Genomic DNA, 21792 nt, shown 5'->3' on the forward strand with positions numbered 1-21792 from the left:
CTTGATTCACTGGCGCTGTCCACTGGAGTTATTAGTGATGACCAATCAGGGTGGAGTATTTCCAGAACATTTTTAGGCTAATGAGCGTGCTCAATGATTGGGAGACGAGACCACTTTTAGACTTGGACACTCGGTTTCTACAGTTTAAAAGACTCTGTGTGTGTGTGTGTGTGTGTGTGTGTGTGTGTGTGTGTGTGTGTGTGTGTGTGTGTGTGTGTGTGTGTTCGTGAGTTAATAGTAACTGACGATATATAATATATGTAGAAGTGAACATATTAATTTCTCTATTATCTTGCTACTAATCAGGGTGTGTGCATGCTTGTGTTAGATTTGATTCACTTTTGCCTGGATATGATGGATCATTTAGCTTCCCTTCTTGGTATAGTACCATACACTAAGCAACAAGAGAACTGGCGTAGTCAATAAGTATTCTAGCAAAGCTCCAGTGCCTCATCCCTTACCACACAAATGGGGCCATTCAGCTCGCTCGAACCACGGTTATAGACTTTCTTTCAATGTGTATTGAGGTAATAAGAAATTAGTGTGTGTGTGTGTGTGTGTGTGTGTGTGTGTGTGTGTGAGAGAGAGAGAGAGAGAGAGAGATAGAGAAAGAGAGAGATGGGGGGGTGTTGAATTGTTACCTGCAGGGGTATAATTTCTATTACATGAACACACACATCTCACAATACCACGACACTGAGAAAAAATAAACAGTAAAAACTGTGATTATGAAGCCAGTAGTCCAGAATGAAAGCTGACTGCATTATAATAGAGTGCTTGCTTTTACGCTGTAATGGCAGTGGCGTTAATGTCTATGTAACTATTTTTGTACACTCTTGTAGACTGTAAGCGGCGGTTGATATTCCAAAATTGCAATGAAAATACACACCCTTGCCAATAAGGAGATACACAATACAGAATAGTAATGATATTATAAAATGGCAAAAAAGATTAATTCAAACAGGTTGGGTTTTTTTTTGTTTGTTTTTTTAAGTCTTGGGGTTAAATTTACAGTGCTGGTAATGTGAAGACTCTAATCTCTGCTGGCAGAGTTTCCCACATTTGAGCAGCAAAAAAACCTGAGGAAGGGTGTATTATTTTTAAGTTGTAATATCTTTCTAGGAACAGCTAGTAGTCCCCAAACCACTGGACCAGAGAGGTTTATAAGCTGGCAGCAGTGTTCTGGATCAGCTGAGGCTTTGTGATTTCAGCCTGAGATAGAACCGTGATCAGTGCACTAATCCAGCCTGCTACAGATAAACCGATGTACAAGTTCCTGTAGATCATGTTTTGGCATCTAGACGACATATGTGTGTTACCTCTGATGATCTGAAGTGGTAGAAGGCGGATTTTCTTACAAATGTTATGTGGCTGAGTTCATAACAACAAGGTCACTGATAGGATTTCAACTCTCCAGGTTGAGGGGAGGCTGTCAAGTCTTTCTTCACTGCCCCCACACAGAGGGTTTTGTCCTCATGTATTCAGAGAAAATTTCAGAATGCTCAGCTACTAATTTATTTAATGCACTCTCCTAGCATTCAGCATGATGTTTGGTTTTTTTTTCTTAAAGTAGTTTCACTTCTGCAGCTTTCAGGGCTTTTGGGGAGACCCCTGAAAACACTGAGCTTTTAACAGTCTGTAATGCATCTATGGCCAGACAACTAAAAAGATTTTGTTTAAAAAAAAAGAAAAGTGAGGACGGTGAATAATTCAAGTTGTCCAGGAAGGTAGAGAATATCTGGCTAGATCTCTACTTTCTTTGTTGTTACTTGTAATAAGAATATTGTGTCCGTTTGAAACCGCTGCCTGGTTATAGAATTATCCTCATACTGTACCGTGTTTACATAAACTTAAGACACAAAGTAATAGCAATACACACGTTAACACTTGGATTACACTTCGGCGGTCAAAAGGTGAGGTAACTGTCACTGCACAAAACACCTTTTTGACTATCACTCAAGAATGTTGATTGTGACAAAAACTTCAAACAAGTGTTTCATGGTGTCAAATTAAATGATGGCTTTGTGGCCATTGCTAAATCTTAGTAACACCACAAAGGTAGAAATTTTCATTCCTTCAAAAAAGAAATTCGAAACCTTTGTTTTAAATTCTTCATTACTTGCAGTATACTATGTGGGTCTGCACTTCAATTGCAGCTGGTTTGGTTGGTGGAGGTGTAAAACCACAGGATGTTGTAACTGTAGTTCGATCAACAGTCAGTAATCTAATAATACGCCATCCAATAAGAAATGACCAAGGGCAACCTCCGATGATCCCCTACATTTGTTGACCTTGACGGAGGGTCAATATATTTTCGTCCAACTGTTCCTTCAAGGGTTGCCAAAGCATGCTCGACATGTGCAGTGGCCATTACATGTCATGTAAACTGTCTTTGTCTCCCCGGCTGCAGTGGTGTAGCTGTCCTTTACTGCAGCTGTCTCCTTCATTATTGAGAAGGAGATGACTTTACTGTCTGCTGAGGCTGTGCAGGAACCTGACCCCTGCCTGCTTCCAGGTCCTGGCACGGGGTCACTGCAGTCATACACAATGCGGTCTTCAAGGCTAATCTGGTAAAATATTGAACTCCGATAGTGCTGACAAAGAGGACAACCTACCAAGGAGAAAAACGCAGTGCTGCGTATTCGTCCTTGTTGCTCTTAGGTTTTGGAGAAGTGCTTAAATGTGCTGGTATTTCACTGCATGTGTGGTGTTCACATTTTAACATTCTTATGCAACACTTACGTGGCAGGCGTTCCTTTGTGATAAGCCCCCCTACACACACTGCAACTCGGGAAGCATGTGTTGCTCCGTCTAATTGAAAAAGCCTTCACTGTGCAACTCATTTTCTCAACGTGCCTGAATGTGAAGTATTAACATATTAAACAGCACATGTTTAATCACATTAGATATTTAAATCTGGGATAGTGCAAGGCACAAATTGTCAATAGAGAAATTCTTTTTCTTAAATACAACAAAATCTTGAGTGAAGGAGATATTTATTATTCTACCATTAAAGTGTCTTAGTCCATCTTTTGAAACACTAGTGAATATACTGTACTTTACACTACCAATTTTGGTCAGTAAGCTGCTTTTGGTTATCTTTGATATGCTGAGCAGCAGACCCCTTAGGGGGGTTTTTAACTCATACAAATAAAAAGCAGCCAATTATAGATTAGCTCCCGTTTGCCAGAGGGGACGTTAACCTTGTCACCACAGTGCACCGTGAGGTTGCACGCTCCCACTACCTTCTCCCATCACTCTTTCTTCTGTGGCTTGGCACACTGTGCCTGCTTGTACCTTTGTAGACTCCTAATAAATGACATCATTGGGATCATTTTAATGTGTTTTTGTTGTTGTTGTTGTTGTTGTTGTTGTTTTGGTAATTATGTGTTTGGAATAAAACTTAAAACCTGGATGAGATTTTTTGTAACACTGAAACCAGTGGATAATATTAAAGATGAAGGAGAGACCTCTCCAGCTTATCCGTATCCTGGGTGGTTTTTGATGCAAGGGCGAGTTTGATGATGTGGATTAGCTTCCAAAAAAAAAAAAAAAGGAAATCACAAGAAAAAACCTAGGATAGAAACTGAAGTTTTTTAGGAGCATTAATTTTTCTTTTTCCCCACCACACAAATACAGTGTACTGAGAGTGGATATGATACTGTTACTGAGATTTCCATATTTATTTTAAAGCCTAAAGCTTTTTCAACTTTGTGTTGAGACTACATTGAAATAAGTGTTTTGTTAGTCACCACAGCTATTCAGCAATCTTATCATGGCTTCATAAAACACCCCCACACACACTCAGACACACACACAGAGCACTACACACAGTCACAAGCACACGCCTCTTTTATCTGCGCACACACGCACACATCTTTGTTTCCCTATTTACCCCTTTTCATTTCAACTGTATTTCTATACGGGCAGTCTTATAAAAATATAGTACATATCCTCCCACACTCTCGTTTGACTCCTGCACAAGTTACATAATCTCTAACGGAACTTGTTTTTTCTTCCTTTTTTTTCCCTTTTTTTACAAATGTCATCACATTGCCTGTTTCAGCTATTGAGAGCCGTTTGACCAGATGTAGCATTTTCTCTATTCTGTATATATAATCCAAGCATTAACCTCCAGGGTGCAAAAGAGCAACAAATACATTTCATGCCAAAAACCATGTTTCAAATAGCCTCTCACAGCTGACAGGCTTAGAGTTACACCAAAACAAGGGTGTGGCCTCTCTTTGAGTGGCAGGTGGGGGTGTACCTTCATGTGCTGCTAGCTGCGATTATGACCTGCTCTCCTCCCCAGCTCCACCCTCTCATCCAAACATGGCTACCTAAGGTCTTGAGACTTTTGTAGATCCAAAAAAAAAAGTCCAAATCTGCCTTGCAAAATGGATGATCAACACATTAATGAGAGCAAATAGCACATCTTATGAACCATAGGGATGTTTGAAGACTTTAGCTAGAGCTAAAGCTGGAACAGAAGAGTCAGCTAAAGCCATGATTGTCAGCAGGGGGTGGGGTGGGGGCGTCCGTGTGGACTGCCATGGGCTCAGAAACATCTGTAGGAGCAAGTTATTGTGAGGAGTCAAGCTTCCACATTGCTTTAAGGGATTTCAGTCAGATTGAAGCTGAGGGATTCTGGGGGAGGAATTTCAGTGGACATCATGGTGGGCCTGCTTAAGACCCTCTGACTTAACCCTGACAATTCTTTGCACACACACACATTTTATTGTTGGCACATGTGCCCGTCGTTAACCCTCCAATCTGCATGTGTCAGTGCAGTAGACGGGTTTCAAAAACCCCCTTCTCCTTCTTCTCCTTCTTCTTCTTCCTCTTCTCAGCATCTGTGACTGCAGTAAGAACCTCAGGAAGAGACTTTTCCAAGTATTAAAAGCAGAACTAATGTCACAGACGGGTTCTTTATTTATTAAGAGTTAAGATGGTCAGACTCACCGCTGGGGTACAAACTATCACAAATCAATGCCCCTCAGTGCAGCATTCATGTTAATGTACTTCTCTGTTTTGACAGGAACCTTGGGAAGTCTGGCCTGCGTGTGTCCTGCCTCGGATTAGGTAAGAGCTCCCCAAATAGTTTTCATACAAACAAATGTAACACATTTATGAAAACTGATAACCCCACGGTCTTTCCTCTTATACTCGTAGTATTTTTACACAGAAACTTCAGTGGCGTGTCTAGAGGTGTTTTTAAATGGCTGGAACTTTATCATGTATATATTATTAGTACATTACTCTAACTTGGCAGTTCCTCGGGTACATCTAAGCTAAAATAAGCAGTTAGAAAAGTGTTTGTGGTAATTTGATATATTCTCAACTCACATTTATATAAATGGGATATATGTGCAGCTACTAAATTAGCCACTGAGTGTAGTATCACTGTTTACTTGCTCATCTGGGTACGTGTGTGGTTGTTTACATGTACTCTGATCCTCCTCTCTGTCTCTCTTCCTAGGAACATGGGTGACATTTGGTGGGCAGATAACGGATGAGGTGAGAGCAGATGGATTTTGTCCTTTTCCATCAGTCAGTCAGTTCGGAAATGGAAACCCTCCACATGATCTTGCATATGCAGGATTGCCCAAGAATGCTATTTTTACTGAAAGTGAAACAGTGCCAGAGGTAGTCAGCAGCCAGACAGCAAACACATTAAATGAAGGCAAAACAGAAGCTGCTTTATTTTGTGGTTTAAATAACGTTCGGTAATTGAAAAACTATAACATCAGCGCTCTCCATCATTTCCCCTCTCCGTTCTCTTTCAACAGATGGCGGAGCAGCTGATGACTTTGGCCTATGAAAATGGCATCAATCTGTTTGACACAGCAGAGGTCTACGCTGCTGGGAAGTGAGTATATCCTGCAACAGTTATTACCAAACCCGTGTCACGTCATTAATCACAAAGTCTCCAAATAGCCTTCATAAACTGGTGAAAGTTTCCGTGTCACGAGGGTTTATTGAGCTTGATCTCAACGCTGCACAAGGTTCTCAGCGTTAGAGGTGATGCTCCATTGTTAACATCTAGGGTGGTGCTCATCGTCAGACAACAGAACTCAACAGTGACCGCCCACTTTTAGAGCGGCTCTCGTTCTGGAAGTAAATTTCCCCTCCAAATCCTCCTTTGATGTTTCACAAAATCCTGATAGAGCCTTAAAGACTTTAGTGAGCAGATGAATCATGAACATTCATATTTCATTCAGCTTAGAAAGATAACCAAAATGCAGAGAAACAGACAAAGGTAAATCACTGTGTAGATAATTATCTGGCGAGTTAAGGAAATACTTACCCCATAAGTCAGAACAAATGATAAGTCTGACCCAGCATTGTTTAATATATCTATATTTTGTGGCCAGCTGATGAGTTTTAGTAATTGCTAGTTACCTTGTCCCTGTTGTCACTGAATGTATGATATTAAGAACTTCAGTGTTTTCTCACCAGAAAGGAAGCTCATGTTTCTGTAGCCAGATTCCTCTCAACCAGGAATTCAAAATGGCTGACAGTGATGAGTCTAGTAAAAAGAATTAATTCTCTGTGAGACCAGTAAAATTCTGTTTTTCCTAAAATAAAGTTGATAACCTACAAACTTGAGGCTTCTACAGGTACGTACATTTCACAACTTGCTCATTGGTGGAGAGCCGACCTCGACTGGTAACGACATTATGGCTAATAATCCTATTATTCACGTCTCCTGGCTAACTGTCATTTCACCCAAATCTAAAATATACAACCCTTCGTCCTCCTATTGCCCAGGATATTGTGTAGAGATGCAAATCATTTTAGTGTAATCTACTAGAACACCTAGAAATCTATCCACAGCTCCAGTTGGTGGATACAAATTGAATTTGTTTAGCTTGCAATGTCTTCACTAAGATAAATTCCACCTGCCACCCGTTTTTATCAGAACGTAGTTCCAGTGAGGTGCTGAGGGACAGCAGAGATTAATGTCAGTCCCCTTGAACCTGGAAATAGCTTTGTCCTTTTTTCTAGCACATAGTAATATTTGTAAGGGTTCAGTTATACATAGCCTTGGTCTAAATTTACATGACAGCCACTGATGATATTTTTAACCTCATAAAGCATCTCTGTGTTACATTAATGCTTTATGTAGTGATGCTTTTAATTCCAGTGTGGTTTAATCTGTTTCTGTAGTAACTTGATGTACTTTGAAATAATCTAAGGGCTTATCCTTTACAAACAGTATCGCTGATTAGAGTGGGGTTTTTTTTGTAAATCCTCCCGAGTGTTCTAGTTTTACCGTGATGTTTGGGGAGATCCCTCGGCTTTTATACTGAAGATAAGAAAGAAACGTGCAGCAGGTCTCGGTGTTTTAGCGGCTATTCTGCTAAGTGTCAACATTGAAGACTGACTTGTTCTTCACTGTTATGTTTAGCTTGTTTTATGTCTGCGAGGCAGAAAACAGGCACAAAGTGAATCTTTTGTGTCAGAGGCTTCATTTTGATTTTCGTACTTCTATTAAACAAACCAGAGTTCAAGAGAAAATACTGTTATTCACGTGCAAATGTTTGTGACAGCACATCACACAGCTCAGTGTGTGGTCTTACATAGGTGTTAATCCTGACAGCTTCCTCTGCAGCGCAGCGCCGAGGAGCTTATATTACACATACACATGCACGGGACTAGAACAAATCACACACTTTGCACATCTGAATAGAAAAAGCTTTCAAGTTAAATCTGTGGTTCAGGCTTACTGCAGTTCCTTCATCACTCAGACAATATGAAAGGGTTTGGGTGGATGTACATTCCCTTCACTTTTGACTATTCAGAGGAGAGTGAGAGATAAACAAATCTGTACAGTCGTCTCCCTCATGCGTAGCTTTTCACAGTTGTTATGTCGGTCATATTTGTTCTGTTTGTTCTTTGCTTTACAAAACACAAATATGAAATAACATCAACACAATACTGATTGTGATTCTTAAACAGCATAACCGTCCCAAAATGCAGACTAGTGTGTCTCTGAAATACAAATGAATATGAGTAATTGAACAAATAAACATGCCGTGCTTATCTCGTGTAGCTGCTGTTATCAGCAACCACATATGGCGTGACAGCATTTAAAAGTACGGCTGTAATTGGCAGAAAGGAATTTCCTTCTCGTTTTCTTTCAGGCTTAGACAGTTTGCTCTAGATGCATAATAATTGCATGATATTGTGTAAAGCCAATGACAAATTGGTAGCATAATTATAGAGGTCTGAGAGTAATAAATGTTACAAATCCATGAATAATGCAGCATGATGTCGTGGATTCTGCTGTAAGTCATAACAGACTCAGCACGGGAAGAAGGAGCTAATTAATGGATGGATGGAGGGAGTCAACCTGCTCAGGGCACGCTGCACCTTATGTTTGGGCTCTTCAATCACTCACATTTCAGAGGGGCAACTCAGGGTGCATTGCGTAGGTGCTTCGCCTGAAACCCATACACTGATCTTCACACCAACACATACACTATCGCTCTCTGGCATGTGCTCGAAGGCTCCTTTTTTTTTTTTTAATAAGGTGCGAGTCCATCTGGTGGGTCTGAAAAGATAGTAGTGCAGCACCTACTGTGCTCCTGCTGCTTGTTGGATCAGCAAATTGTATCAGACAGATACAGGAGGAGGAGGAAGATCCTGGAGGGGCAGATTTCGTCAATAAGTGTAAATACAAAAAAAAAAGCATATGCATGAGGTGGTACACCAACGAAAGAGAATCACATTACTGTGTTTGAGGCACTGGTTTACTGGGTAACACAACAAATGCGGGTGGAATCAGAAAGAAATTCAGTAAGAAATTAATTAGGATAACCTCCATTAACTTCTAGTGTCTCAGAATAATTGCCATTCAGCTGATGGGTCATGTCATCTTGGTATTTCCCATCTTGGTAGTGGAGGTTTGGGAATTTAGCGAATGATGAGAAAAACATGTCTCAAAAGTCCACTCATTTGTTTTGTCTCTGCCTTCACCCAAAAATGCAGGCACCGCGGCATTAAACAGCAATTTATGGTGATAAAAAGACAAACAATCCAGTGAGCATTAATTAAATGAATAACATAAGATTCAGGTGGAATATGCAGGTCTCTAGTAAACCTGAACCCCCACAGGCATCAGTTCGACTGACGATGGAAATGTGTCATGAGTGGACCAGAGCAATCCAAACGAACTGGCCACAGTTATCAGAATATTAACATTTGTTGAGGTAAGGAAGTCTTTGACAACAGATTGTACATAAAGACACATTGAAAGACCACTAACACACACTCTTGTTAACAATCCAATAACACAACATGCCAAAAATACATAAAACAGCATCCCGCATGGATTTTTACCTGTCAGAACTGGCCAAAAACATTTTGTGTGATTTAGTGTTCCTGAGAGGAGTCTTGTTACTTGAGGCAGAGTGAGAGCGCTGCAGCGACATTGTGTTGACAGGTCTCAGCTCAGCTATAATGAGCCCCATGTTGAACATGTCACCCATTCGTGCCCGTGTGGCGGCTAATAAGTAACACAGTGGAGGCTACAGCGCAGTAGGGAACAGGTGCCTCTGACTTTTACCTGGCAGTGCTCACACACGTACACACACACACACACACACACACACACGTACACACAACAGTGCAAAATGTGCCCTTTCCAATGAAAGCTTTGATAATGCATTATACAGCTGGGTATTCAAAATTTGATTTCGTATCTCAAGACAGTCGGGGGTTTCTTATCATGTCTCCATTTAATCAAGCCTTCTCGCTGTCTCCTTCACAGGGCAGAGGTGGTGCTAGGGAACATCATAAAAAAGAAAGGATGGAGGTATGAAACACACTTTAATTGAGTTTGGTGTTTTTTTTTAATTTCCGTCCCGCCAGCCTCCTTAATCTTGTGCCATCTTCCTTGCACATATTGGAGAAGGCTGTGTGTTGTGAAGTAGAGCGGTAAGGTTCGCGGATGAAAGATTAATGTGGGCAGTCGTGCAATGCCCACACTCCTGCGTCCCTCCACAAAGATGCTGAATAAAACATGAACTTCTAGTGCCTTGACTTCTCCTTGGTCGGTCCTGGATTGACATTTGTATTGCTTTGTCTGTTTGTACACCTACAAGACTCATTCACTGGTGCTGAGTGAGTTCTGGCACAGTCACACTTGTGGGTGAGTGAGTGTGACAGTAAAGAATAAGGTAGAAATGAATGATTACTCATAAGATGCACGCTAGAGTGCCATCCTTGCTGTTTCTGTGTACAGTACAGTGTAGGGTTTGTACAAATACCTCCTTGTATCTTCAGATATCACCTACTCCAGTACATCAGGGTGTAATTCTCCTCCATGGCAGGTGTTGTAACACATGTGCTTTCATTTTCTATTTGCAGACGTTCAAGTCTGGTGATAACAACAAAGATATTCTGGGGCGGAAAGTAAGTTCCATCCAGTTGATTCTTCAGTTTTTCACAACCTCTTTTTAACTCTGCATGTCACAAGATACTTAAAAGAAAGCATATGCCCTCATTAAACCACATTTCACAATGTTAGAGTACCTCAGTGGGGCAGCCCGGCGCAATTGTTTCTAACGCCCGATGTTTTTGTAATCCTTTGTAGAGCGGAGACTGAAAGAGGTTTATCTCGAAAACACATTATAGAAGGTAAGTATTAGCCTGCAGATTATTGGATTAAATACTGACACTGCAACAACAAAATACTTCCTAATTAGCTACTTTGGCTCCAGGGAATTAAAGCCATATTTTAATATTTGACATACACTTGGGATTATTGCCAAGTAAACTTCTGGGTGAACTGTATCACCCTGTAAAAAATTAACTGTGACGCTGTGATGTGTAGGTTTAAAAGCCTCGCTAGAAAGACTGCAGTTAGACTACGTGGACGTGGTGTTCGCAAACAGACCAGACCCAAATACACCAATGGAAGGTAAAATCTTGTTCTTGTCTTACTCCCTCACACACGCTTAAACATGATTTTCTTGCACGTTCAAAACCTATTTTCTGTTTCTATGACTACTGTAATGCGGAGAATCGGATATGTACAAATCTCTTGTAACTGAAATATCTATTTTTGAATGCCGCATGTTGTCTTGGTGCCTCCACCTCCACAGCCAGAATGAGGAGAGATGCTGATGCTGGAGACCTTTAAATGGCAGAGTGCTAACTGTGTATGAGGCTCAGCTGGTCACACGGCATCCATCTGCTCCTGGGTCACATTTAACCTTAGGGGCTGACTTAGGTCAGAGGTCATCTGTCTGCCTTCAGCTTGAGCTCCACTGGCTTTGGCTCCCTGACAATACCGTAGTGTCTTGTTAGTCAGAAGCAGGCTTGAATGCAAAAATCCAGGCAATTCTTTTGCTAGTTTGCATTTTAAAATGCACACAGTTAACATAGTCAGAGAGTCTGCATCAAAAAACAGCAGTTGGACCATCTGCTCTATTTTATTCTCTGGATAGCTGAAGGGCAGCGTACAGGTTGAAGAGGATCTGCTGTTCTGTCAGTTTACAGGGAAACCCTCTTAAGCCAAAAGCTCACTAGGCTGCCAGTTTTGTTGATGTCAGCGAGGTGAATAGATGGATGGAGGATTACTGCCGTTTGATACGCTTGTTTTTACTGCTCTGTGCTTCTGACCCCGTCTCAGACACTCGGGTCTTTAGGGGCCTTGAAAGCTCATCACATTGTTATTTAAGAGAAATGAGCGTGTCTTTAATTTGTTTAGTATGTTTTCATGTGCAGAAACGGTGCGAGCAATGACTCACGTGATAAACCAAGGCATGGCTATGTACTGGGGAACGTCCCGCTGGAGCCCGATGGAGATAATGGTGAGCTGCAGATGACGTCATCACTGTTTTTGCAAATCATGAAGATCCGTCTTACTTGCTGCTGACAGTCATCATACATAAGAACAACACAGCTTGCTGTATATTACCATACCTACACCTGTTCTTCATCTTTCTATACTACATAAGTGGCACTGTACGAATCCTAATCTTCATCCCATGTTTCCATTCAGGAAGCGTATTCGGTGGCACGACAATTCAACCAGATTCCTCCAATCTGTGAGCAGGCCGAGTACCACATGTTTCAGAGAGAGAAGGTGGAAGTGCAGCTACCTGAGCTTTTCCATAAGATAGGTGAGCAGCAGTTGCTTTTGTTAGGTCAGGTGATGGTAATAATTCTCGCGCAAAGTTTCAAGCTGAAATAATCATTTAAAGTACAATTAGTAGCTGAAATCAACAAACCAGTGCTCCACACCAGATAAGTAGTACAATCAATGATGTTTGTTCCTCTAACCAGACTTCAAAGTGAGCCATGTGCCTGTCAGAGCTGTTTTCGATGACCAGGTGTTTGTGTTCAGGTGTCGGGGCCATGACGTGGTCACCGCTGGCCTGTGGGATCATCTCAGGAAAATACGACGGGAGGGTGCCTCCGTACTCTCGAGCCTCTCTGAAGGTACACACATTTAGTTTGCTGTGTTCTGTCACTCTCCCGCTCCGATCATCTGTGCTGGTGTTTTCCTGGTCGCTGGTTGTTACAGTTTGGTGTTTGCTGATTGCGCCTCAAACTCTGTGCACGCTGGACCACATGTACCCGTGATTCCAGTGCCATGTTGAAACCATGCACTGTGTACCTCCTCACAAGCAGCGCTGTTTGACTCAGTTGTCACAACAAGCACGAGCACACCTGACACATACCGAAGGCACTAGAATGGATTCTCTTCGAATAATTACAGCCCAGCATGACTACATGCTGATAGTCTTTACAGGGAGCAGATTGAATTGTTAGATCTCTAATCAAGTGTTTTTCTTAACTGGGATAATAATTCCAAACTTCTGTTCTCCACTGAGAACAACATGAGGGAACAACAGTCAGCCTGAATGAATGAGCAGAAAGACTTCATAATTTGATTCACTGACCACTCAAAAACCCTGCTGAATAGTTGCTTTTGAAGTAGCAGCAAGAGTAACGCTTGATTTAGAAACTACACATCGAGTCAATTTATCAAAACAAGTTCTTGTTCGTTTGGTTTTTGTTTTGTTTTTTCAATTTAAAGAATTCAAGACAACTCGAAATCTGCATTTTACCTTCCTGTGTGGTGGCATGTTGTGTCAGTGACCTGGGCTTGTGACCTTCCTGATTCATGAAAGTAGCGTTCCATTTCGGTGTTGTGCTGTACCCTCTGACCACCTGTGTGATACGTGCTGCTTCCAGCTTGGTTCAGTGTTGTCTGTGGATGTGTGTGGTGTTTTGGCTTGAGTGATTCTGCTCACTGGATTTATTTATTGCTCACTGATGGCAGTATTTTGTTTATTCCTGATCCTCAAATTGAACATTATTTTGACTCTGTCGAGCACAAATACCCTAATGTGCTGTTTCTGAATACAGCAGTCATTATTCCTCGAATGTTTCTAACTTTGTAATTCTAATCATAAACTAGAAGTCTAGCACATCAGAAAGCGTAGTTGGAGCTGTGTTTCTCAGGCCGCCGTGTAAACAGCAGGAGACAGAGTCACATGTTTAAAAACAGGCCCTGGTGACACAGGAGCTGCAGCGCAGCGGTGTGAGCAGGGCTGTGTTTTTGAGCAGGTGTGCTGTGTTTTCGACAGGGTTACCAGTGGTTGAAGGACAAGATCTTGAGCGAGGAGGGCCGGCGTCAGCAGGCGAAGTTGAAAGAGCTGCAGGCAATCGCGGAGCGGCTGGGCTGCACTCTGCCCCAACTCGCCATCGGTACGCAGATACATTCTGCCGCTCTCTCTCTTTCTGTCTGTCTGTCCGTCCCTCTGCCTCAGACAGGCCGAGGTCAACACCGCTCCCGCAGCTGTCTGGTTTGACTGTTGGTATGTTGAGTTGTCCCCTGTTTGTCTGTGTTGTAATTTCTCTAAAGAGTCATCACTGAGAATTAGAGAGAAAAAGAAACAAAAATATGGAAATAACATAATGGAAAGAGATAGAACATCTGTCCCTTTGGGATCTCTAGGAGCAGCAGAAGCTCGTCCAACCTATTCAGGCCAAGTCCAGGATAACAGACTGAGAGCATTGAAGAGAACGGATAGCTGGGTCCCACCGTAGCTTGAGATATCGGAGATAAAATCTAGTTTGCGCGCATTAACTCATATAAATAGAAGTATCATGAATCGATTGAACAGTTATCTCCTGCGTAAGGATCTGGCACAGTCCTCTCTGCATACACAGCAACGTTGTAAATATCAACATATGGAATGCACACGTATTCACACTATGTGTTTACATATGCACGGCTATGATTTTCCCTGCTGTTCACCTACATATAACAGTTTGCAGTGTCAATATTAAAGTAGCATCCTGGACATAAATCCGGCGAGGCGACCGTATTGATTCAGAGGAAAGTGAGAATGTGCAAACCCTAAAGATGTCCCGTCCTGTGAGAGCTGTTAAAGTGTCACACATGAAGGACGCACCAAGTAAATCTGGGGCTCTTGCCTCTTATCTCAGCACAGATCACAGCAGATTTTTCACTCTCATGGTAAAGCAGTGCCATAGATTAGGTTTCACGGCCCATTAGCGGACACCCTCATCTCTCCCAATTACCATAAATCCTTCCGGTGCTCCTGAAGGCAGCGCAGACGATTTATGTTCACCATGTAGTCCTCTACATCACTGTGACACTCCACTATTGAATATAAACTATATAACAATGACATACTGTCCTGCCTGTGGCCGGATACAGAGGCCTGCTGCAGCAGCTTGAGCAGGTGGTGAATCCAGGAATTAGAGCCTGGTCGTGAGTGTGTTGTGGGTATCCCGGCGGTCCGAGGGAAGGGCTACTTCCTCTCCCTCCCTCTCTCTCTCTCTCTCTCTCTCCTCTCTCTCTCTCTCTCTATCTCCAGTGCCTGTTACCATTTTAGGCTTTATGTTTGTGCAAGATTTGGGTCGAAACATAATCCTGCTATGTTTTCAATCTCTTTATAAGAGTGTTTGCCTCAATTGCAAAACAGAGTATTGCATAATACAGATCACAATGGGGGGGGGGGGTCTGTTAAGAGATTGTGGCACCTAAATAAGAATTATGTATTATAATAATACATGATAATATACATAGTTGCATTGTTATGGTTTGATATTCTGTGTATTTACTTGTATTTAGTATTTATTTTATAGAGTTTTACAATTATTCTGGTCACTCAAGCTATGAGTTTGTCATATATCAGCCAAAGCAGGACTGGTTTGAGAGATGGTGTGAGTTTGGAGGTGTGTGTGTATGTGTATGTGTGTGTGTGTGTGTGTACTCAGTAGTGGTGGAAGCGTCACTGCTATTTACTGGTCTCCTGCAGCATGGTGCCTACGGAACGAGGGGGTCAGCTCTGTCCTTTTAGGGGCGTCCAACACTGACCAGCTGATGGAGAACATTGGAGCCATTCAGGTGAGACAATGAAATACTGATATGTGTGTGTGTGCGTGTGTGCACACGCGCGCATATTTAAACCCACATGGTTGCCATTCTGCAGAACAAATCAGTGGTTTAATTTGTGAAGGTTTGACCTGACCTGCTTCATTGGGCCGGCCCTCTGTTCGTGCCTTACAGTCCATTACAGCCGCCTCTTCTCCTGAGTGCTGCTCGGCCTCTCGGGCAGTTTGCTGCTGCATGCTTGGCTGCTTTACTGTACCCAGTTAATAAGGTCAGCAGTGTATCAGTTGCCAGGGGGACTGGAGACAAGCTTTTGGCTAATTCTCCTTCTACTGATAAGATACATTCTTTTAAAGGGGTTTTCAGATGAGTGATGGGGGTTAGCATCTTCTCCTCATTATGTCTGGCCCCAAGTGCAGAATTTTCCTGTCCTCAGTTCTCATATGTTGTGTATGTTCCTGCGTGTGTGTGTGTGTGTGTGTGTGTTTGTCTTTATGTCTCCTCTCCCTCAGTACATTTGATATTTCCATTTCAAAATGTTATGCTCACATTTCCCGAGGGCTTTGCCATTTTTCTGTTAGCAGGAATTTTAAATCACAACTCTTGAAATAGACACACAGTCCCTCATCTGAAAAGAACATAACACTTAAGTATTTATTTCATGCATTTAATGTGGAAAGAGGAAAAATTCTAATCAGAGCAAATAGAGCAATTAAGTGCCTTTCATCCGTCCTACATGTGAATAATCATTTCTTTGAGTGTTTTGAATGGGGTTTACCACGTGGGGCACATTGCAGTTACATTATTTATTCATCTTTGATTGGTAAATGCGGTTTAAATAGGTAATCTTTAAATATTTACATGCATGTTGGACAGCACTACATCATTAAAAATGTACAAGTGGAGCAATTACATCACGTTATTTAGTCCAATTTGATACCACCTACATTTTTCTGCAGTAATTACCTTCACCAAGCAGGTCATGTTATGTTCGTGAGTCTATGCGTTTGCAAGATGATGCAAAAACGATGTGATGGCGTTGGACTGAGTTGTTCCTGGTTTGTGCCTCCAAGATCCCTCCAGTTAGTCTCAATGTAGGAGGAGCTCTCTGCTGCATGAAGGTTTTAATGGAATTCCCCATCAGATATTAGTATTCGACTACAAATATACAGCACATCTATTTTTTATTACATTTTACTGCCTCCTAATTATAATTGTGAATATGTTAGCGCATGATTTATTGTTTTTCCTTTTCCTAATAGTCCCAAGTAAATGCACTCAACCCTCAAAAATATAAATGAATGCTAGATTCTCAAACAACAGACAATGTCAATATTTTTTTGATTTTTTCCCCCTTTTTTCCTACCAGAAGCTTCCATATTAAATGACTTAGGGACTACAAATCAATACTACATATTAGCGCTTGACTGAAACACATGACCTACATTTTTTTGTAGCATTTTATTGTCTTGTATAGTTTATTTGACTACTCCAATGCAAAATTCAGCCCCCTTATATTACATATAAAAACATATTGTTTATATTTTCATCAGTTTTCCTATCATGTGACCAAGGGACTTAGAACTCGACTGCAAAATTAGGATACACCTGTTTTTTATTGCATTGTATTGCTTCCTTTATTTTGTGTGAGTACAAATCGTATGAATTTGGGTCCAACTTCTGCCTCGGGCCCTCATCCACACCCCTGCTAATCACATGAGATTAAATTTGGCAAAAGTGGTGCAGCAAACCAACCATCAGGTGCGGCTTAAAACATCGTTGGTGGAGGTCATTCCACGTTACCTGGAGAAAAAGAGCCCAATATCTGTCTGTACAATGTGATGCAAGATTAAGTTGCTCAGTTACGTGTAAAATGATTGCAGTTACCTTCCATTCACACAGCAGTAATATTATATTATAATAACAGTGGCCATTGTGCCGCAGCAAGTGTATGATAATCATGTCAGTATGTTTTTCTCCTCATTTATTTTATTTATACTTCTTTCATGCCATAAATTTAAAGGCCCTTACAAATGGAGAGCTTTGAAACACTGGCACACAGCCTTTATACTCCATGTCTTTCCCACATTGTGTGTGTGTGTCTGTATTGAAACCACATTAGTAACACAACCGAGACAAAGCGGATCACTCTTGCTCTCTAGAGGCTTCATGATCATCTCTGCAAAGCTTTATCGTGACTCAGTGAAAACATGGAGGGTGTATTCACTGTTGCCTTTCTCCTGTCGCAGGTCCTTCCAAAGTTGTCGTCGTCCATCACACACGAGGTAGACAGCATCCTGGGGAACAAGCCGTACAGTAAAAAGGACTACCGCTCTTAATGCGCGCCGCTGCCCCGTCCGGCAGGGCTGCGCCTGGCCTGCAGCCGCAGTGCCCCACCTTTGCCTGATCCTCTGTTTGCTTGAGCTTTTACTGAGTGAGACCCTGGCGCATGAGTCTGGCCACACCAAGGCCACCCAGGGCACCTCATTTAGAGTTGCAGGGATAAGAAAAGAGGGAAAAAATACAGTCACCTCCACTGGAAAAGAAGGCGTTGACAAAGAAAGTGGAAGCGAGGTTAGGAATATGCGCTCATACTTAAATCAGTTACACATTCAATTCAGCTGAACGTATTTTAATATCATAGAGAAAAAATACCTTTAAAAAAAATAAGCACACGCTTGCTTGGCAGCCAGATTTTCTCTTTTTTTTTCTTGTTTTCTTTTTTTAAACCAAAAACTGAATGCAACTAAAAGGCAAATTATGTTCATAATGTATGAATATACAAGAACTACTGTGTTGCACATGTCCCATAGCCATGCATCTGTTCCTCGGACCTTGTGTTTACGAACTCCCGTGTCTTGTCTGTCGAAGTTCCTCTGAAGGAAAACCAGTGTTGTGTGTGTTTTCAGTGTACGAGCCTCCTGGGCTTCAACAATCAGCACTTTAGTATTGTCGTGTTGGAGGGTGGTTCAGGAGGGGGGAGGTTAGCTACTTCAATATTTCACAGCCATTGCACTATAGAAACATATCGCCTCCTGATGATTCCCTCTCCTCATCCTCACATCCTCCCTCTGTGTCTTCACTGGCAGTGCGTTTGTTTTGTCCAGCCTGATGCTCCACGCTCCTGCTCTCAGAGCACGGCGGTGACTCCCTGAGGCTTAACGACTGAGGCTCCTCCTCGTCCTGACCAGTGAACCGTCTGTAATGACGAGTCAGGCGCGTAGGCTGATGTGTCGGGGCAATTCGTCTGCCACTGAAGAGATTAGAAATTTATAAATCCCTAATTGTAGGAGCTGAGGGTCGTGCTAAGTCAAGTGCGGTGGCGTTCTACGTCACTCTGTTACCCAGCCTCTGTGGTCTATTTTTAAAATCGAGGAATATGGTGGGGAAAACTTCTCCTTGATTAAATTTATGTTCAAGTGTTTTGCCTTATTTTACAGTTGCATCCAACTGTGTGGTGGACTTAAGCCAGCTGGTCTCATGTGTTTGTACACGGCAGCGGTCACCAGTCTAAGAGGTATTGACTGGTTGGAGGGTGGCGGGTTAATCAGTGGGTGGCAGCACCTCAGGGAACGGAGCGGGTAGTGTCAGGAGGATGTGTCTGTCTCTCGTGTGTGGACACGGGGGGGTGGCGGCTGGGGATGGGGGGGCGTCCAGTGACATTTTGGCGCTGCTAGAGCCAAAGATCTTTATTTGGGGGGGGGGGGTTCTTTTCTTTTCATCTGTCCCCTCACGAGTGTTACCTGTAAGATTCTAGAAATCATCTTGCGGCATGTGCAGTCTTGCTTAACTATCTATGCTGTTATACTACTAAGTCCTTCATGTACACAACATAGTACAGCTACATGCTTTAGGAACAGTAAGGTTTGTGTCAGAGGTGTCACTGCTAAACTTGACACCACCCGCCCCGCATCATTCTCTTACTGTGATCCAAGCACAAGTGGATAACACGTGACGTCCCTTCAAGCATGGACCTTTTTCATCCAGCCTACCAGAAAAGCAACGCGACAGCTAACAAACATGTAGATACCGTGACTAGCAGCTGATACGGTTTTGATTTTTAGCAGGGGGGAAAAAAACCTAACTACAGGTTTGGATTTAGAAACTTGTCAGTGTGAATGGTGACGTGAATCAGATACTCGGAGAGTCACTGTGGGGATTGTGGTGATGAATTTTACACAACTTCGGAGCAACATAGTGATTTAACGTCTCTGCTGCTGAATGTGTGTGTGTGTATGTATGTGTGTGTGTTAGGGGGTTTACTAATCATTGCTTTAGCCTGTTGTATTAGTTAATCCCTATATATGTTTGTTTTGCTGTGTCTCGTACTTAAAGAGTGAGGGAGAAAGAAAAAAAAAACGGCACAAGTCAAATGTTTTTTTCCAAGAAGAAAAAAAACCAACGAAGATGAGCCAAGAACTGTTAGTCCAGTAGTCTGTGAGTTTCTGTCCTCTGACTGTCATCAGTAGGGAGCAAGTGTGAGACTTTCTGTTAACGATCAATGTTATTTCTAACGGTGCTGACCTGCCCATGAAAGAACTCTAAGGTTGGTAGAGAGGCGGATGTGTGCCCTCGCCTGTGTAGGAGACATTTCATCGTCATCGTTCTTCAGAAATGGAACCAGACCCACAGAGGCGCTTATTTTACAGAAGGTCCTAAAGAGAAAATATATATATCTATAAATAATATATATATATTTTTTATGTTATAACCATTAGGGAGAGTTAAAGGAAGATTTTTTTTCTTTTTACTTTTTCATCATGCTGCATTTTTCTTATGAGCATTATGTCAACTTAAAGACTGAGAAAAGAAGCTACTGCTTTGTGTCGCGTGTGTATCATGAGGAATGCTGACATGAATGCTACAGTGGATGAAATTCACTCTGAAGACAACGTAGTGAGACAAGGAGATCTCCTGTACATAGTTTGACCTTTATGTGTGTGTGTGTGTGTGTGTGTGTGTGCGCGTGTGCGTGCATGTGTGTGTGTGTGTATATATATATATATATATATATATACACACACACACATATATATATTGTGATCACCTTTGCCTTTTCTCTTTTCTTTTTTAATTTTCTGTTGCAGGCGTTGCTATCTGCACTGTGCTTGAATCTGAAATTTAGACAGGATGTACAGCTTCAATCTTCAATGAAAACGAAATAATGATAAAATTAAGAATGATCAACAAAACCTCCCTGTGTCTGTCTTTCATTGTGTTTTAATCTGTTTCCTTGGCAGAACATTTGCGTGCTGTGACGTCTTGTCAGGTGGACGAGATAGAATTCATTTTGTACTCAACTGTATACACCTGGGTGAAACATAAATATGAATTTATACACAATTGTAAAGCATTATTTATAGGTAAAAAAGGTGCAAATGAATGGTAGCTGTAATCTTTAGTGGTTCAGATTGAACTATAATGTTGCAGCTGTCCATTGAGGCATCACTGATAACAACACACGAGGAGTATTAAACCCTTTGTAGAGCACCACTGAACTTGTGGGTAACACTTCATATCATTTCCATCGTCCTGGCAAGTGTTGAAATATGGATTAGAAACATATCCAGCAATAGCGCCCATTTCAGTACAAAATAAGAGATTATTTTATATACACAACCCACAAAAGGTATTTCAAATGCAAAATATGAAACACAAATAACCGTGTGCGGTAAACAACCTTAATCTCCTGAATATAGTTTGGAATTCTTATCCGGAAGTTTACAGGTGAGTGACGTTTCATTTTGTACCTGTGACGGTTCAAATGGTGCTTTGGCATCGTGCAGCTCAAGTCCATATGTGGAATCTCATCAAGAGTCTGTTTCCATGACGATCTTCCAGCTGCCAGCTACGACTTCCTGCCACCAGCTTTTACTCAAGTCACTTCAGTTAATAAACAGCTGATGGACCCCAGGCTGATGGGGAGTTTTCAGCTGCAGGTGCTATAATGAGTTGTCGCGTTGGGGGTCTCCTCTGCTGCCGCCGTCAGCCAGGTGAGGAGGACCACCTGGGGAAACACGTCACAACCAAGTCAGAGAAAAGTGCAGCCTCTCAAATCTGCCAGCGACCCAACACCGTCAGCACTTTAATTCCTTATTTACTCTCATTTCAGCACGTCAGCGAGAACGTTGCTGCTGTTCAGACTCAGCAGATCTGCCATCCGAGCGGACATGATGATGAGGTCAGGTGACGAGTGAGGTCAGCAGGGACACGCGAGGGTCAGTCGTACTGATTTATCATTACCTTCCTGACAGTAGAGTCCAATCCAGCTGTGCAGGCAGCTGCAGCGCCCGTTACGACCATCACACTGTCCGCCGTTCTCACACTGACAGGTCAGTGAGCAGTCTGGCCCGTAACGGTTCACCCTGCAGTCTGATGCAGAACACAAACAGAAGAAAGATGAGTTC

The 21792-nt window shown here is 42.1% G+C and overlaps 2 protein-coding genes across 6 annotated transcripts in view; one reads left to right on the forward strand and one right to left on the reverse strand.

Moving 5' to 3' along the window:
* The window catches only part of kcnab2a (potassium voltage-gated channel subfamily A regulatory beta subunit 2a), a 75857-nt gene extending 56858 nt beyond the window's left edge, over positions 1–18999 (forward strand). For all 5 annotated transcript variants that reach the window (XM_086199702.1, XM_086199705.1, XM_086199703.1 and 2 more), the window contains 13 exons: positions 5039–5082; positions 5480–5517; positions 5790–5869; positions 9776–9820; positions 10375–10419; positions 10601–10644; positions 10841–10927; positions 11737–11822; positions 12014–12134; positions 12359–12453; positions 13608–13728; positions 15312–15400; positions 17635–18999. In XM_086199702.1, the coding sequence (XP_086055828.1) occupies positions 5039–5082; positions 5480–5517; positions 5790–5869; positions 9776–9820; positions 10375–10419; positions 10601–10644; positions 10841–10927; positions 11737–11822; positions 12014–12134; positions 12359–12453; positions 13608–13728; positions 15312–15400; positions 17635–17724 (985 nt within the window). In that variant the 3' untranslated portion in view covers positions 17725–18999. The remainder of the gene's footprint in view (positions 1–5038; positions 5083–5479; positions 5518–5789; positions 5870–9775; positions 9821–10374; positions 10420–10600; positions 10645–10840; positions 10928–11736; positions 11823–12013; positions 12135–12358; positions 12454–13607; positions 13729–15311; positions 15401–17634) is intronic.
* A 1452-nt stretch (positions 19000–20451) lies between these two features.
* The window catches only part of megf6b (multiple EGF-like-domains 6b), a 57916-nt gene continuing 56575 nt past the window's right edge, over positions 20452–21792 (reverse strand). Inside the window, exons 37-38 of the mRNA XM_086199706.1 lie at positions 21629–21757; positions 20452–21392 (exon numbers count right to left, since the gene is read on the reverse strand). Coding sequence (XP_086055832.1) covers positions 21328–21392; positions 21629–21757 — 194 coding nt within the window. The 3' untranslated portion in view covers positions 20452–21327. The remainder of the gene's footprint in view (positions 21393–21628; positions 21758–21792) is intronic.

This window comes from Aulostomus chinensis, chromosome 3 (assembly GCF_037954235.1).
Source record: "Aulostomus chinensis isolate RoL2024-O1b breed Wild chromosome 3, RoL_Achi_v1.0, whole genome shotgun sequence".
NCBI classification, from domain to species: Eukaryota; Metazoa; Chordata; class Actinopteri; order Syngnathiformes; family Aulostomidae; genus Aulostomus; species Aulostomus chinensis.